This window comes from Dendrobates tinctorius, unplaced genomic scaffold (genome assembly GCF_039654945.1).
Source record: "Dendrobates tinctorius isolate UK_male_01 unplaced genomic scaffold, ASM3965494v1 ptg000232l, whole genome shotgun sequence".
Lineage (NCBI taxonomy): Eukaryota > Metazoa > Chordata > Amphibia > Anura > Dendrobatidae > Dendrobates > Dendrobates tinctorius.
In genome coordinates, this window is record NW_027361899.1 from 18,671,172 (window position 1) to 18,687,700 (window position 16,529).

A 16,529-nucleotide genomic window follows, 5' to 3' on the forward strand; every position below is an offset into this window, starting at 1 on the left:
CGAGCACCAACCCCCTTACACAGTACTAAGGGTCTGAGCATCAACCTTCTCCCTAAACAGTACTAAGGGTCCGAGCACCAACCCCCCCCCCCCCACACACACACAGTACTATGGGTCTGAGCACCAATCTTCTTCCTATACAGTACTAAGGGTCTGAGCATCAACCTTCTCCCTACACAGTACTAGGGGTCTGAGCACAAACCTTCTTCTTATACAGTACTAAGGGTCTGAGCACCAACCTTCTCCCTAAACAGTACTAAGGGTCTGAGCACCAACCTTCTCCCTAAACAGTACTAAGGGTCCGAACACCCACCCCCTCTACAAAGGGTCCAAACACGCCCCCAAAGTACTAAAGGTCTGAGCACCCCCTTCAAAAAAAACACTAAGGGTCTGATCATTCCCCCCCCTACAAAGTACTAAAGGTCAGAGCGCTTTCCCTCTCCCTTAAAAAGTGCACCTCCATACAGTGATGAGGGTCAGAGTGCCCCCAATACAAAGTGATAAGGATATGAGTGCCCCACTTACAGGAAATAAGGGTCAGTGTCCTCTTTACAGAATGATAAGGGTCAGTGTACCCCCCGTGAGTGGCTCACGGACACCATCCAGAGTGATGAGGGTCAGAGTAGCTCCCCTTACAAATTAAATAGGGTCCAAAAAGTAGCAATATCACAAGTGCCCCTTATAATCATTCCCGAGAACCCCCCTGCCCATCAACAATAAATGCCCCCTGTGGACACGGATACAGTTGAGAGTGGCACTCGCCTGAGCAGACATCAATGGCCTTGGACCCGCGAGCCAGGTTCAATTTTCCTTGTTACACAAATAAAATTAAAAAAATTCCCAAAAACCAAAAGTAGTTTAATGTCTTTTAATAGCAAACTTACAGGACAGCACAGAAGACAGACGACAACATTAAAAACATGTAGCTGAATGTAGGACGACTCCATTAGAATAAAAAATAAAATAGAGTGAATGGATGGAATTTTTCTACATGGTAAAAATGCTACAAACACTTAGGTCGCCATCAATAAGAGTTTTACTCACTAAGAAAAAAAAAATAAAATCCAAATGCTGGCATTGTCCAGAAAAAAAAAAAAATATATAAAAACAAAAAACTAAAATGCTTTATTTGCAATTTTTCCTACAAAGTTGACATGGTGTTACAACGATGAATGAGCTTCTGTAGAGTATATAGAAAACGTGCCCAACGTCCCTACACTGCGGAGGCGGCCGTTTTTTGGGCTGAGCAGAGGAAAGCAGCCGTTTTACAGAGGGCAGCACCAGTGTTTATGAAACAAATCCACTTCAATAAGAACCAAAGAGACGCCACGGAGGCGCGAGGCCTCACCTCACGGCCCTGAAGGGTCTCGGGTTCCTGTTGAATTTCAGGCTGTCAAATTCAGCTCATAAAATGGCTGCCTCGGCGGTGTCAAGGGTGACGGTGACACGGTGAGTGTAGGATGTCACCACACTTTCGAGAAGGAAAAAAAAAAAAAGTAAAAAAAAATAAAGTGGAAGAAGGTTGTCCACACCTGAACCTGTCCCCTACATTTCCATTCACAACCATATATTTAGGTACCTTTGTAACCCCATGGAGAAAAAAAAAATATATATCTAACGCTCAAACTACCAATTACAAGGAAGAAGAGATTTATTTTTTTTGTTGTGGTTTTTTTTTTTGTTTTCGGATTTGTAGATAACAAGATAGGGAATTTTAGGGGTATGTTTTGTTTTTTTTAAGCACGCTCTCCGCGTATGCGGCGTGCTAGCTGGATGTCTTTTGGCATAATCGTGACGCGTTTGGCGTGGATGGCGCACAAGTTGGTGTCTTCAAACAGGCCGACCAGATAAGCCTCGCTGGCCTCCTAGAAACAAAAGGGGATAAGAGAAACGTCAGTCAGGAGGAGAGACCAATGCACTATAATAAAGCCATAATAGACCGTAACACACGATTATTTTCAGATGTTTCTTATGGCGGTGATGTGGTCGGAAGCTCGGCACCAGTTTCTGCTCAGATTTTATTCCAGCTGCTCCTCTGAGTAATCCACTCTTTACCCCCCAACTCTGCTATATGGTACCAGAGATATGGGCATTTTTATTTTGTGCTAATTTTTATTATCTTTGCCAAGGGGACAGGGCTAAACAGATTAAAGGGAACCAGTCACCATGAAAATGCACTCTAATCTACAGGCTATAGAGCAGGAGGAGTCGACTGATAGTTTTGTAAGAAAAGTTTCAGTATAATTTGTGTATTAATCATTTAAAACACTCCTCTTTCTGGGATGTTAGGTCCAGTGGGCCCTCCGATCAGTGACCGATATTTCTACATGCACTCGTATACTAAGGTCAATGAACAAAAACGCCCCAAAAGCGATTAAACCCAGTGGTGTAACTAGAGTGTGACGGGCCCCCCTGCATGTTCATCAGAGGTATGGGCCCTTGTAGCGTAAGGCTATGTGCACACTACTGCGGTTCCACAGCGTTTTTGGCCCTGCGAAACCGCAGCAGTTCCGCTGACATGTTACCCTATGGGTTTCAAAAACCGCTGTGCTCACGCTGCGGTTTACAAACCGCAGCATGTCAATTGTTTCTGCGGATTCCGCAGCGGATTGGCACCTATTCCATTGTCCAGGTTCCAAACCGCAGGTCACTTTACCTGCGGTTCCGCGCGGAAAAAACCGCAGGTGAATCCACAGCGTGTGCACATAGCCTAACAGATCTTGTGAAGAAAAAGTTTGACCTTTCCTGTAACAATGACCCCCCCCCCCCCCCCATCATGGTACCTCTGCAGTAATGCAGTATTACGTATCAGCCCCCCCTCAGTCCCCCTCCCGATAATACATGCCTCCCCCACCCGGTCCCCTCCCAGTGATACATAACCCCCCCCCCGATCCTGGTTTCCTGATTATAATATTTACACCACCTCACGTAATACATGCCCCCCTTCCAGTAATATATTCCCCATCCCGATTATTAAATGGGACTCTGCATGGCAATACATGTCAACTGAATTTGCGTCCTCTAAACCAACACCCAGCTGACATAGTTACGGACGTCGGCAGTCCACCTCTTGCATGGGTTCAGTCACAATCGTACTCTCTGCAACCACGATCGTTATGCTCCTAATTAAAACTCAGGTTATACCGAGTCTTTTCTCATAAAACTACACATCAATCTGGTCTGCTCCCCATGCTCTAGAAAGGTGTTCAGAATCTAACCAGCGCTAACCATTAGCACTGCAGCCTCGCAGCGCTGGAGTCCTGGGTTCAAATCCCACCAAGGACAACATCTGCAAGGAGTACGTATGTTTCTCACCATGTTGTGTGAATTTCCTCTGGGTTCTCCAGTTTCCTCCCACATTCCCAAGACATAACGATGCCGAATTGTGAGCCCCATCGGGGAAGGCGATGATTATGTGTACAAACTATAAAGCGCTCCGGAATATGTTAGCGCTATATAAAAATCAAGATTATCATCATCTACGGTCTTCTAAAGCCACCAACAGATCAAGGTTTCAAGATATCCTTAGTATATCCCTGGTGATGGAATTCTCGCCAATACAGGTGATTTAATTATCAGCTAGGCGATACTTCAATCACCTGTTGGTGGTACTAGAGGACCGGAGTTTGGGAACACTAAACTGCTCCGGAACATGATGCCTGCAGATTGGATTTCATGGTATGCTCTCTTTAATTATGCAAAGCAGCATAAATGCACGCCCCTGAGGATCCAGTGAGCTACATCAATTTTCTAAAATTGGCAATAAATAGAGCAATATCTCACACACACTAGATGGTGGCCCGATACTGAGGAATCAGGTATTCTAGAATATGTATATAGTTTATTTAAAGGGAATCTGTCACCATTTTTGCCCCATAAGCTGCGGCCACCGCCATCAGGGGCTTATCTATAGCATTCTGTAATGCTGTAGAGATAAGCCCCTGATGTAACCTGAAAGATAAAAAAAAAAAAACACTCATCGGGGGCGGGGGGTGTCACGGTCCGGTTCCCATCTTCATATGATGACGTCCTCCTCCTTGCTTCTCCCTCGGCTCCTGCGCACGCGTACTTTATCTACCCTGCTGATGGCAGAGTAAAGTACTGCAGTGCGCCGCGAAAGGTCAGAGAGGTCCGGTGCCTGCGCACTGCAGTATTCTGCTCTGCCCTCAACAGGGCCGATAAAGTACGCCTGCGCAGCAGCCGAGGGAGAAGCAAGGAGGAGGACATAATCGTATGAAGATGGGAGGCGTCGGACCGGACGGAGACACCCATCGGACCGAATGCCAGGATGAGTATAACTCTTTTTTCTTATCTTTCAGGTTTCATCAGGGGCTTATCTACAGCATTACAGAATGCATTACAGAATGCTGTAGATAAGCCCCTGATGGCTGTGGCCGCAGCTTATAGGCCAAAAATGGGGTGACAGACTACCTTTAAATCTTCATAAATAAGCTGCATACATATTCTAGACTACTCGATGCGTTAGAATCAGGCCACCATCTAATATATATATATATATATATATATATATATATATATATATATATATATATATATATATATTATATAAAAATACACACACTGGATGTCTCGGAAACAGTGGGAATAAAAAATGATATTGAAAAATAACAAAAATATAAAAATTGCCAAAAGTAAAAACACGGCACAACACCCTAAAGTAATATGTCCTTTTCTGATTACACATTTGCTTTAAAGGAGTTTTTTTCTTTTTTCTTTAAAGCAGAACACATTTTTTGTACCAGAAGTGGATTTAAAAAAAAAAAAACAACCTCTGCCCCCTAGAGGACATGCATGGCAGTGCCACCGACAGCTCGTGAGGATGGAGGTTTCATGCAATAGTGTTATTTTGAAGCTAAAGTATCAGCGTGACCCTGAAAAAAAAATAGATATTTTAAATTGGCAAGTAAACAACGCACTTCACCGTCACATGACGCCATCCGCTTGGAAAAATATAAGAACTTAAGTGATTATTTTGCTCATCTGTTTGGCCTAGGGAGAATTTAAAAACTAATTATTCTGCTGAATGGCTTCAATAGTCTATGGACGAGCCTCTCACGGATAACTAAAGAGACAGTGCATTGAGTAAGAATGGTTCCGGAGATATAGAAAGAACTAGTAATTCTCATCCTGTTAGTGCATATGGATGTAATGGACATCCTCTGCTTGGTAGCCCCCTCTAAGCCAAATAAGCCAGGGGATCAGGCAAAAACAGCCAATGCCCACACTATAACAACATATTTCTCCTGTAGTGGCCCCTGTAGGGGATAAAATTTGCTGACTTCTCTTCCTCAGCAGATCAGGACAAGGGGCCGGGCCAGTGGCAACCAGCAGATCGTCAGAGAACAGAGGGACCGGGCCAATGGCAACCAGCAGATCTTCGGAGGACAGAGGGACCGGGCCAGTGGCAACCAGCAGATCATCAGAGGACAGAGGGACCGGGCCAGTGGCAACCAGCAGATCGTCAGAGGGACCGGGCCAGTGGCAACCAGCAGATCGTCAGGGGACAGAGGGACCGGGCCAGTGGTAACCAGCAGATCGTCAGAGGACAGAGGGACCAGGCCAGTGGCAACCAGCAGATCATCAGAGAACAGAGGGACCGGGCCAGTGGCAACCAGCAGATCCTCAGAGGACAGAGGGACCGGGCCAGTGGCAACCAGCAGATGGACAGAGGGACCGGGCCAGTGGCAACCAGCAGATCATCAGAGGACAGAGGGACCGGGCCAGTGGAAACCAGCAGATCATCAGAGGACAAAGAGACCGGGCCAGTGGCAACCAGCAGATAGTCAGAGGACAGAGGGACCGGGCCAGTGGAAACCAGCAGATCGTCAGACGACAGAGGGACCGGGCCAGTGGAAACCAGCAGATCGTCAGACGACAGAGGGACCGGGCCAGTGGAAACCAGCAGATCGTCAGAGGACAGAGGGACCGGGCCAGTGGAAACCAGCAGATCGTCAGAGGACATAGGGACCGGGCCAGTGGCAACCAGCAGATCATCAGAGGACATAGGGACCGGGCCAGTGGCAACCATCTGATTATTGCACAAAATTTATTTTCAAAAGATGGGCAATCATGGTATAGTCGGCAGTGACTATGACTTGTGGATGTTGACCAAATATGCAACATTTGTTTTGCCCATGAAAAATTAACACTGCAGCCATTTGCTAGTGCTACTACTAAACGAAGTTCCTATGTTCGGGTCTGAGGCGCCGCCATCCTGTGGCTGCGGGAAGGAGGCTGTGTCTTGAATATCAATCAGCAGCGTGGAGTCCTGCACAATGTGCAGAGCAGGCGCTCACATCACAGAAAACGCCCCGGGCTATTTTAATAAAATCCAAAATATAGAACGGCTGGAATTAAATAAATCTGCACGGTGCAGACAATTTACAAGTGTAACTTACACGATGCAAGTAGCAGGTTGGGTTATTACATTACTGCTGCAAAATAAGCTACGGTTCCAGGCGCCAATCGGTGTGCAATAATCTTGTTGAAATAACAGTAGCACATAGTTGCCCGAGTGAGAAAATATTAGAAGGGATTTTCCTATCACAGTCGATAAGGATGGGTCTGGCTTCCAGGACCCCAGCAAACAGGAAGGATGCAGTCAGCGGCCACTACAAGAGAAACTAGATTCCCATAACTTTTACATCCATCATATGACAATAACTTAGTAGTCATATACTCCAGAACTGCACTCACTATTCTCTGCTGGTGGAGTCACTGTGTACATAAATTACATTACTGATCCTGTAGCATGCTCCAGAGCTGCACTCACTATTCTGCTGGTGCAGTCACTGTGTACATACATTACATTTCTGATCCTGAGTTACCTCCTGTATTATACTCCAGAGCTGCACTCACTATTCTGCTGGTGCAGTCACTGTGTACATACATTACATTACTGATCCTGAGTTATATCCTGTATTCTACCCCAGAGCTGCACTCACTATTCTGCTGGTGCAGTCACTGTGTACATACATTACTGATCCTGAGTTACATCCTGTATTATACTCCAGAGCTGCACTCACTATTCTGCTGGTGCAGTCACTGTGTACATTACGGATCCTGAGTTACATCCTGCATTATACCCCAGAGCTGCACTCACTATTCTGCTGGTGCAGTCACTGTGTACATACATTACTGATCCTGAGTTACATCCAGTATTATACTCCAGAGCTGCACTCACTATTCTGCTGGTGCAGTCACTGTGTACATACATTACATTACTGATCCTGAGTTACATCCTGTATTATACTCCAGAGCTGCACTCACTATTCTGCTGGTGCAGTCACTGTGTACATACATTAATGATCCTGAGTTACATCCTGTATTATACTCCAGAGCTGCACTCACTATTCTGCTGGTGCAGTCACTGTGTACATACATTACATTACTGATCCTGAGTTACATCCTGTATTATACTCCAGAGCTGCACTCACCATTCTGCTGGTGCAGTCACTGTGTACATACATTAATGATCCTGAGTTACATCTTGTATTATACTCCAGAGCTGCACTCACTATTCTGCTGGTGCAGTCACTGTGTACATACATTACATTACTGATCCTGAGTTACATCCTGTATTATACTCCAGAGCTGCACTCACTATTCTGCTGGTGCAGTCACTGTGTACATACATTAATGATCCTGAGTTACATGCTGTATTATACCCCAGAGCTGCACTCACTATTCTGCAGGTGCAGTCACTGTGTACATACATTACTGACCCTGTACTGATCCTGAGTTACATCCTGTATTATACTCCACTGACAAGTCTGCAGACTTCAGAGATAAAATCTTACAGCATCCTGTTTGCCAAGTATGCGCATATACCTTGTTCTGCTGATTTTCATTAGTAATGTGTCACGTCTACAACAAGCACTAAAAAATTATCTGATCTTGGTGAAGCCGTCAGGGATATTTCTCGCTTTTCTTGACTGTCTCCAATAACCCAGCAGAACTGTGAGTGCAGCTCTGAAGCATAATGCACGTTGTAATTCAAAATTGGCAAAACAAAAAGTTACTCAATTTTTGCAGAATATACACAGACTCAAGTCCTGAAACAGAGGAGGATCGAACTTAACAAGCACCTGTAAAAAAAAAAAAAAAAATAATACTGTGCAGAGGTGGAAAACGGGGAAGTTTACAAATTTACCTGCAAAGCACCGATAGCAGCGCTCTGGAAGCGCAAGTCTGTCTTAAAGTCCTGAGCGATTTCACGGACCAGACGCTGGAACGGGAGTTTGCGAATCAGCAACTCAGTGGACTTCTGGTAACGTCTGATCTCACGAAGAGCGACAGTGCCCGGCCTTAAAGACAAGAAGGGAAAACGAATGTGAAATCACAGCAGACGGTGCGGCACGAAACCGCTCCGACGAGAACAACAGCGCAACAGACTGAGGTGTCAGAAATTCCTAGTATACTTCCGTTCTTTTTCCAGAGCCCGGCCTTTGGTCAGTGAACTTGGAACATTGAAAATCATGGAAAAATTGCTAACTTATAACTATGCATGGTTGCAAAAATCTTGCATTACTGTCAAGTTTTCTGGTGCAAATCGTTGAATTGGGCCAATGGTTTATTAAAAAAAAAAAAAAAGTTGAAACATGGCCACTTTCTTCTACAAACAGCGCCTCCCTTGTCCATTGGTTGGGATTGGTACTGCAGATCGGCTTAATGCAATTGAATGGGACTGAGTAGCAATACCAAAGCCAACCAGTGGACAGGAGTGGCACCTTTATTGTTTTTTTTTCTATTCTGCACAACCCCTTTAAGGAGACAAATTTGTGGAGAATAAATAGGGTGCAAGCATTTCAGGGGAATTTTAGGGCCTGTGTTAGAACAGAAATATCCCGGAAAACTGAACGACACAGTTAAAACGAATGATTTCGAGGTCCTGGGGCCAATATCAACCTATCCTGCTGTCCTCTGTGTGAACATGAGGTAGGACACCATTTCGGGACATTGACTTGTATCCTGCATTTCACCACTTTTCCCCCTCTGCAGACTCTAATTTTCAGCTGTCCCTGAGCTAGTGGGTGAAGATGTCTGCCATACACAGCGCACACAGACATGAGGGATTCTTGTTCTATGAAGCACATATTCTGAAACAGCAGCATAGAGGACATTATACAGCTGTACTGAGCAGTGTAGATGTGATTCCAACACTGAGGTAAGAAACACTTACTAGAAAGCCTCAGCACCATTGGTCTGAGTCGGTGCCTCCCCCTACTATCCTCTCTACAGTTGTAATCTGATCCCTCAGTGATCTAACAACATAGGTTAAACAAGTAATTTATTTGATCTGGTCAGAAAGGCATCGCATTGGTAGAATGAACGGCATTGATGGCACCAGTCAGTGCAGTAAACCTTCATTTGTGTGCCCAGAACTGCCTGCTCAGCCTCTGTATGGATAGGAATGTGCCAACTCACTGACAACAAGCAGAGATCTTGTTTGAAATAAAGCATTGACATGGAAGAGTTTGAGTTCCCAGCACTCAGCCCATCAGTGGCCGGGTCTGTTCATAGATTCACTGCTCTGCAGGCAGATTATACAGACTGTGAGCTCCGCTGCCCGGACCCAGCGATATAAACATGGCTTCTATAGATGAAGAAAATGGGAGTGAAGGGACAATGGACGTCACTGACTGCAGCAATAATAGTGCAGGTGGTCACCAAGGACCAAAGACCCCAGGCTACTGCCATTATGACCACCGTAAACGTCAGAGTACATCAGCTAAAAGTACAGAACTCCAAGAATCAATACAATAATGTCAGATCTATGACTGGAGAGGAAACAACACGAGCTGCACTCACTATGCACATACATTACTGATCCTGAATTATACTCCAGAGCTGAACTCATTATTCTGCTGGTGAAGTCACTGTGTACATACATTACATTACTGATCCTGAGTTACATCCTGTATTATACCCCAGAGCTGCATTCACTATTCTGCTGGTGCAGTCACTGTGCACAAACATTACTGATCCTGAGTTACATCCTGTATTACACCCCAGAGCTGCGCTCACTATTCTGCTGGTGCAGTCACTGTGTACATACATTACTGATCCTGAGTTACATCCTGTATTATACCCCAGAGCTGCATTCACTATTCTGCTGGTGCAGTCACTGTGCACATACATTACTGATCCTGAGTTACATCCTGTATTACACCCCAGAGCTGCGCTCACTATTCTGCTGGTGCAGTCACTGTGTACATACATTACATTACTGATCCTGAGTTACACCCTGTATTATACCCCAGAGCTGCACTCACTATTCTGCTGGTGAAGTCACTGTGCACATACTTTACTGATCCTGAGTTACATCCTGTATTATACTCCAGAGCTATGCTCACTACTCAGCTGGTGCCGTCACTGTGTACATACATTACTGATCCTGACTTACGTCCTGTATTAAACCCCAGAGCTGCACTCACTATTCTGCTGGTGCAGTCACTGTGTACATACATTACATTACAGATCCTGAGTTACATCCTGTATTATACTCCAGAGCTGAACTCACTATTCTGCTGGTGCCGTCACTGTGTACATACATTACTGATCCTGTGTTACATCCTGTATTATACCCCAGAGCTGAACTCACTATTCTCAGGAGTATAATACAGGAGGTAACTCAGGATCAGTAATGTATGTACACAGTGACTGCACCAGCAGAATAGTGAGTGCAGCTCTGGGGTATAATACAGGATGTAACTCAGGATCAGTAATGTATGTACACAGTGACGGCACCAGCAGAATAGTGAGTGCAGCTCTGGAGTATAATACAGGAGGTAACTCAGGATCAGTAATGTAATGTATGTACACAGTGACTGCACCAGCAGAATAGTGAGTGCAGCTCTGGGGTATAATACAGGATGTAACTCAGGATCAGTAATGTATGTACACAGTGACGGCACCAGCAGAATAGTGAGTGCAGCTCTGGAGTATAATACAGGAGGTAACTCAGGATCAGTAATGTAATGTATGTACACAGTGACTGCACAAGCAGAATAGTGAGTGCAGCTCTAGAGTGCAATACAGCCAAGTAATGCAATACATATAAATAAAAAGTCTGTGTAGGTGTATATGGTGATAAAAAAAGTAGATGTACGCAAAAATATTCCAACTACAAAGCTTGGAATGGACAGAAGTGTAATTATGGTTGTGTTACTTCACTGGTAAGTAACTTCCTCCAGCCTATAACGGGTTAAAGCAGGATCAAGTCTAAAGCTGCAGGACCGCCCCTGCCCTCTAGCGGCTGCTCCGCGTTAGTGCAGTCAGTGTGTGCCGGAGAAGGCTGGCACCGTGCCAACATCAACGGAGCGGGGAAACGAGTGAGAGCGGCGGCCGCCCCGCCCCCCACCGATCCGTGCGAGACAGCCACGTGACCCCACTCACCCCCGGCCACGAGAGACCACAACAACCCACCGACACCCACACACTCCGCCTAATGTATGCAATAATTATAAAAGAAAAATGAACATACGGGGGGGGGGGGGGATGTACAAATAAAAAGAAAAGCCAACCCCCCCACCCCCCCCCCCCAAAAAAAAAATAAATAAAAAAAAGTTAAAATAACAATGTAACCTCCTTCCTATTGCTGCCGGTCATTCATGCAATCGATGCAGCAAAACATTTTTTTCATAAAAACAGGACGGATCCGTGGGAATTTCAGGTTTGCATAGAGTGAGTCGGTGCACGCATGCGCAGGGAGCAGCCGTCGGGTTTGTATTCACCTGTAACGATGCGGTTTCTTCACCCCTCCGGTAGAGGGCGCGCTCTTCCTCGCTGCCTTAGTCGCCAGCTGCTTCCTGGGGGCTTTCCCACCGGTGGATTTACGGGCTGTCTGCTTGGTACGAGCCATGGTGAAGACGACAGAAGAGGAATCCTAAACCTGTTCAACCACCCCCCAGAGGAAAGAGGAGGAGGAGGAAGGGGGGCAGAAACACAAGAGCAGATTGTTTAGTGGCGGGGAATAAACACTCGTGGGCTCCACATCCCAGTCACCTAACATGACCGATTTTTAAACTGTGGCGCTGCCCAATCCTGAGCTCTCCTCCTCCTCCTACCATCACTGACAAAAACAACCAGAAAAAAAGAAGGGGGCGGCACCTGCACCCACCCCAGAATATACCCCCTCCCCACAGCCCCTGGGTGCAGTATGAAGACCCCCAATACTGACCGCACATCTGGCTGCCCCCCCAGATCAAGGACTATCAAAGAATGAATTAACTATAGCGTAACCCCCCCCCACAGCAAATAAAGCCCCCCCCCCAATTATGACAAAGCCCCCTCCCCCCCCCCATAGTCTGTGGGTGCAGATCCTTGCTGCCCCCTCTGGAAGGGTAAAACACAGGGCAATGCCCCTGTGCCGCCTCCCTTCCCCCATCAGACAGGTCCCAGCTGCTGCTCAATAATCCAGGCGCCAGCAGACCCCCCATAAACACCCAGCATGTGGGGGTGTCAGCAGTGCACTTTGGGGGTGCAGAGTGGGGGAGGGGGGAGCTGAGGCTGCGGAGACTTCGGAACCTTCCTGATACAATGTAACAATCTCCGGCGGAAACAATGTAACAAGGGGGGAAATAAACCCCCCGGGGGGGCAAAGAAGGGGGGGGGTGGGGAGAAGGGGGAGCCCCAAAATACTAAGTGGCCCCAATACAGCAGCCTGGGGCCCCTGAGTGCTGTGTGGCAGCTGCTACAGGGAAAAATAAATATGGTGGTGACCAGACTGAGGAAGACAAGATGGTGAAGCTGCTGGGGAGCACGGGACATTGGGGGGGGCATTTTGCCTCGGTTTTTAGGCACTTTCCCCCTCAGTAAAGCGGCCGGGGGGAGCCCGAGCTGTGAGGGTGGGCGGTGAGGGGCAGCTCGGTGCGGGTCTGGGGGGGATGCAGCCGCAGGATGCGGGGATTCTGTCGAGTGAAGCGGCCCCGGGTGGTGGAGGGAGAGCGGGGCAGGGAGCGGGGCAGGGGGCAGCGGCACGCGCCGGGGCTGCAGCCCCAAAAAGTTTGTGTGTGGGGGGGTCGGGAGGGGGCCGGGGGCGCCCGGGCGGGGATCGGTGATCGGTCTCCGGAGCTTTGTGTCCGGTTTGGGGTCAGGGAATTGCAAATAGAAACTTACCTTCCCCGCGAGCAGAGAGCAGAGCACAGGCGGCGGCTGCGAGCACAATTGAAAAATGGCTGACAGCGGAGAGGAGTCCCCCAAGCCCTGCTGGGAAGCGGCCTCAGCGGCGGCAGCCAATCAGGCACAATGGAGGGCAGGCCCAGCCGGGCGACGGTGTGTACAAACACAAAGACACGCTCCTCACTACTACTGCCTGACACACGGGCTCCTCACTACTACTACTGCCTGACACACGGGCTCCTCACTACTACTACTGCCTGACACACGGGCTCCTCACTACTACTACTGCCTGACACACGGGCTCCTCACTACTACTACTGCCTGACACACGGGCTCCTCACTACTACTACTGCCTGACACACGGGCTCCTCACTACTACTACTGCCTGACACACGGGCTCCTCACTACTACTACTGCCTGACAAACGGGCTCCTCACTACTACTACTGCCTGACAAACGGGCTCCTCACTACTACTACTGCCTGACACACGGGCTCCGCACACTACTACTGCCTGACACACGGGCTCCTCACTACTACTACTGCCTGACACACGGGCTCCTCACTACTACTACTGCCTGACACACGGGCTCCTCACTACTACTGCCTGACACACGGGCTCCTCACTACTACTGCCTGACACACGGGCTCCTCACTACTACTGCCTGACACACGGGCTCCTCACTACTACTACTGCCTGACACACGGGCTCCGCACTACTACTGCCTGACACACGGGCTCCTCACTACTACTACTGCCTGACACACGGGCTCCTCACTACTACTACTGCCTGACACACGGGCTCCTCACTACTACTACTGCCTGACACACGGGCTCCTCACTACTACTACTGCCTGACACACGGGCTCCTCACTACTACTACTGCCTGACACACGGGCTCCTCACTACTACTACTGCCTGACACACGGGCTCCTCACTACTACTGCCTGCCTGACACACGGGCTCCTCACTACTACTACTGCCTGACACACGGGCTCCGCACTACTACTGCCTGACACACGGGCTCCTCACTACTACTACTGCCTGACACACGGGCTCCTCACTACTACTACTGCCTGACACACGGGCTCCTCACTACTACTACTGCCTGACACACGGGCTCCGCACTACTACTGCCTGCCTGACACACGGGCTCCTCACTACTACTACTGTACTACTGCCTGACACACGGGCTCCTCACTACTACTACTGCCTGACACACGGGCTCCTCACTACTACTACTGCCTGACACACGGGCTCCTCACTACTACTACTGCCTGACACACGGGCTCCTCACTACTACTGCCTGACACACGGGCACCGCACACTACTACTGCCTGACACACGGGCTCCTCACTACTACTGCCTGACACACGGGCTCCTCACTACTACTGCCTGACACACGGGCTCCTCACTACTACTGCCCGCCTGACACACGGGCTCCTCACTACTACTGCCTGACACACGGGCTCCTCACTACTACTACTGCCTGACACACGGGCTCCTCACTACTACTGCCTGACACACGGGCTCCTCACTACTACTACTGCCTGACACACGGGCTCCTCACTACTACTACTGCCTGACACACGGGCTCCTCACTACTACTGCCCGCCTGACACACGGGCTCCTCACTACTCCTGTCTGACACACGGGCACCGCACACTACTCCTGTCTGACACACGGGCACTGCACACTACTCCTGCCTGACACACGGGCACCGCACACTACTACTGCCTGACACACGGCCACTGCACACTACTACTGCCTGACACACGGGCACCGCACACTACTCCTGTCTGACACACGGCCACTGCACACTACTCCTGTCTGACACACGGGCACCGCACACTACTACTGCCTGACACACGGCCACCGCACACTACTACTGCCTGACACACGGCCACCGCACACTACTACTGCCTGACACACGGGCACCGCACACTACTACTGCCTGACACACGGCCACTGCACACTACTACTGCCTGACACACGGGCACCGCACACTACTCCTGTCTGACACACGGCCACTGCACACTACTCCTGTCTGACACACGGGCACTGCACACTACTACTGCCTCACACACGAGGATTGTACACTACTCTTGCCTGGCACACAAAGGTTTTCAAACTGAAACACCATCTTGGAGGGATGGTGCGCTGTAACGCTTTGGCATTTCATCCTGCACAGCGCCTCTCTGACCTGTAGGCTGTGTATGGTATTGCAGCTCACCCCCCATATTAGTAAATTTCACTTAGGGCCAGATGGATGTTTAAAGACTATAGAGATTTATGGCTATGTCCATTGTATACATCTGGAGATTTTCACACATTATGGGCCTGAAGGTCACACCAGGCTCACACACACACACAATCCCCTTACCTGACCACCGCTAGGACCGTACACCGATGTCTGATACAAGTCTGCCGCGGTTTAACTGTTGCCCGGGGTCGCACACCACCGCTGTGTAACGGACACCTGGCACCGCATGCACACGACTATGTATGAGGCCTGTAACAATAGGCACAAAAAACTGCCAAGTGATGGCGCCACCTGATGGGCGTTACATACCTATATTGCCCAAAACAATATGGCGGCATGCACATCCCCATGTATTGACAGCTAAAATGGGAGAGGCTTATATAAAAGACCCCAGAGCAGACTATATATATCCTCACCCATAGACATCCATGACTTCACAGCCAAAATAGGGATTGCACCCTGAAATAAGTCATGTGACCTTACCCCTCTCTTAGGTGGCCACACAAGGTGATGGGAATCACCGCCATTAATTTAGCGCACCCTATGGTCAGTCCCTCTTTTCTTAAGTGATAGAACTACAAGTAAAAGCATTCCCTATTTACATCAGGCGAGGCTACCCAATGGGGGGCAATAATTGGGACAGTCCTGGCAAATTCGGAGACTGTAGGCATCTTGTACCAGTTATGATACATCTCCACCTTTAGGCCTAGTTTGTCAAAGCTAACTACACAGAAAAGCTGGCCTGGTTGCCCATAGCAACTAGAGCTCAGCTTTCAAAAGGGACCTTGGCGCTGACTTGGTTGCTATAGGTAACTAGTCCAGTCTTTCTCTTTCGACAGTTTTGGATATTTGAAGAGCTTGCGGAAGTAATGTGAGGCGCTTGTGGAAGTAACCTACGGCAGCAGGAGCCTGACAGATCATTTCTACTTGTATTTTTTCACACCCTCCATTTCAGTACACGGTTGCCAACCTGCCCGTAGCGCATGGCCGAAAGGGGCGATAGGATGCTAAGGAGAAAGGGCAAAGGCCTTAAAGGGAAGGTTGGAGCATTGCCAGGGAATTCCCAGAAATGTTATCTTTAAATGTTAGTTTTACACTGCGCAATTTCTAGTAAAACCAGTGGTC

General features: G+C 48.4%; 1 protein-coding gene across 2 annotated transcripts; it reads right to left on the reverse strand.

Annotated features, from left to right (window-relative positions):
* Positions 1-853: 853 nt before the first annotated feature.
* H3-3A (H3.3 histone A) lies at positions 854-15,709 on the reverse strand. Of its 2 annotated transcripts, none has more exons than XM_073556390.1 (4): positions 15,525-15,709; positions 11,757-11,914; positions 8,174-8,327; positions 854-1,865 (listed from the first exon to the last, which is right to left on the reverse strand). In XM_073556390.1, exons 2-4 carry the CDS (start codon positions 11,882-11,884, stop codon positions 1,737-1,739), a joined length of 411 nt encoding a protein of 136 aa, XP_073412491.1. In that variant the 5' UTR covers positions 11,885-11,914; positions 15,525-15,709; the 3' UTR covers positions 854-1,736. The 2 variants fall into 2 exon arrangements, with proteins under 2 accessions (XP_073412491.1, XP_073412490.1); XM_073556389.1 differs by lacking the exon at positions 15,525-15,709 and adding an exon at positions 13,141-13,297.
* Between the last annotated feature and the right edge of the window lie 820 nt (positions 15,710-16,529).

Bases quoted from the DNA above. Each gene is read 5' to 3' on its own strand.
- H3-3A (XM_073556390.1), bottom strand. From the start codon at position 11,884: ATGGCTCGTACCAAGCAGACAGCCCGTAAATCCACCGGTGGGAAAGCC. The intron at 8,328-11,756 runs GTGAATACAAAC...CTTGTCTTTAAG, and splicing joins AAGAAACCGCATCGTTACAG to GCCGGGCACTGTCGCTCTTC. The intron at 1,866-8,173 runs GTAAATTTGTAA...TTTTGTTTCTAG, and splicing joins CTGCTATCGGTGCTTTGCAG to GAGGCCAGCGAGGCTTATCT.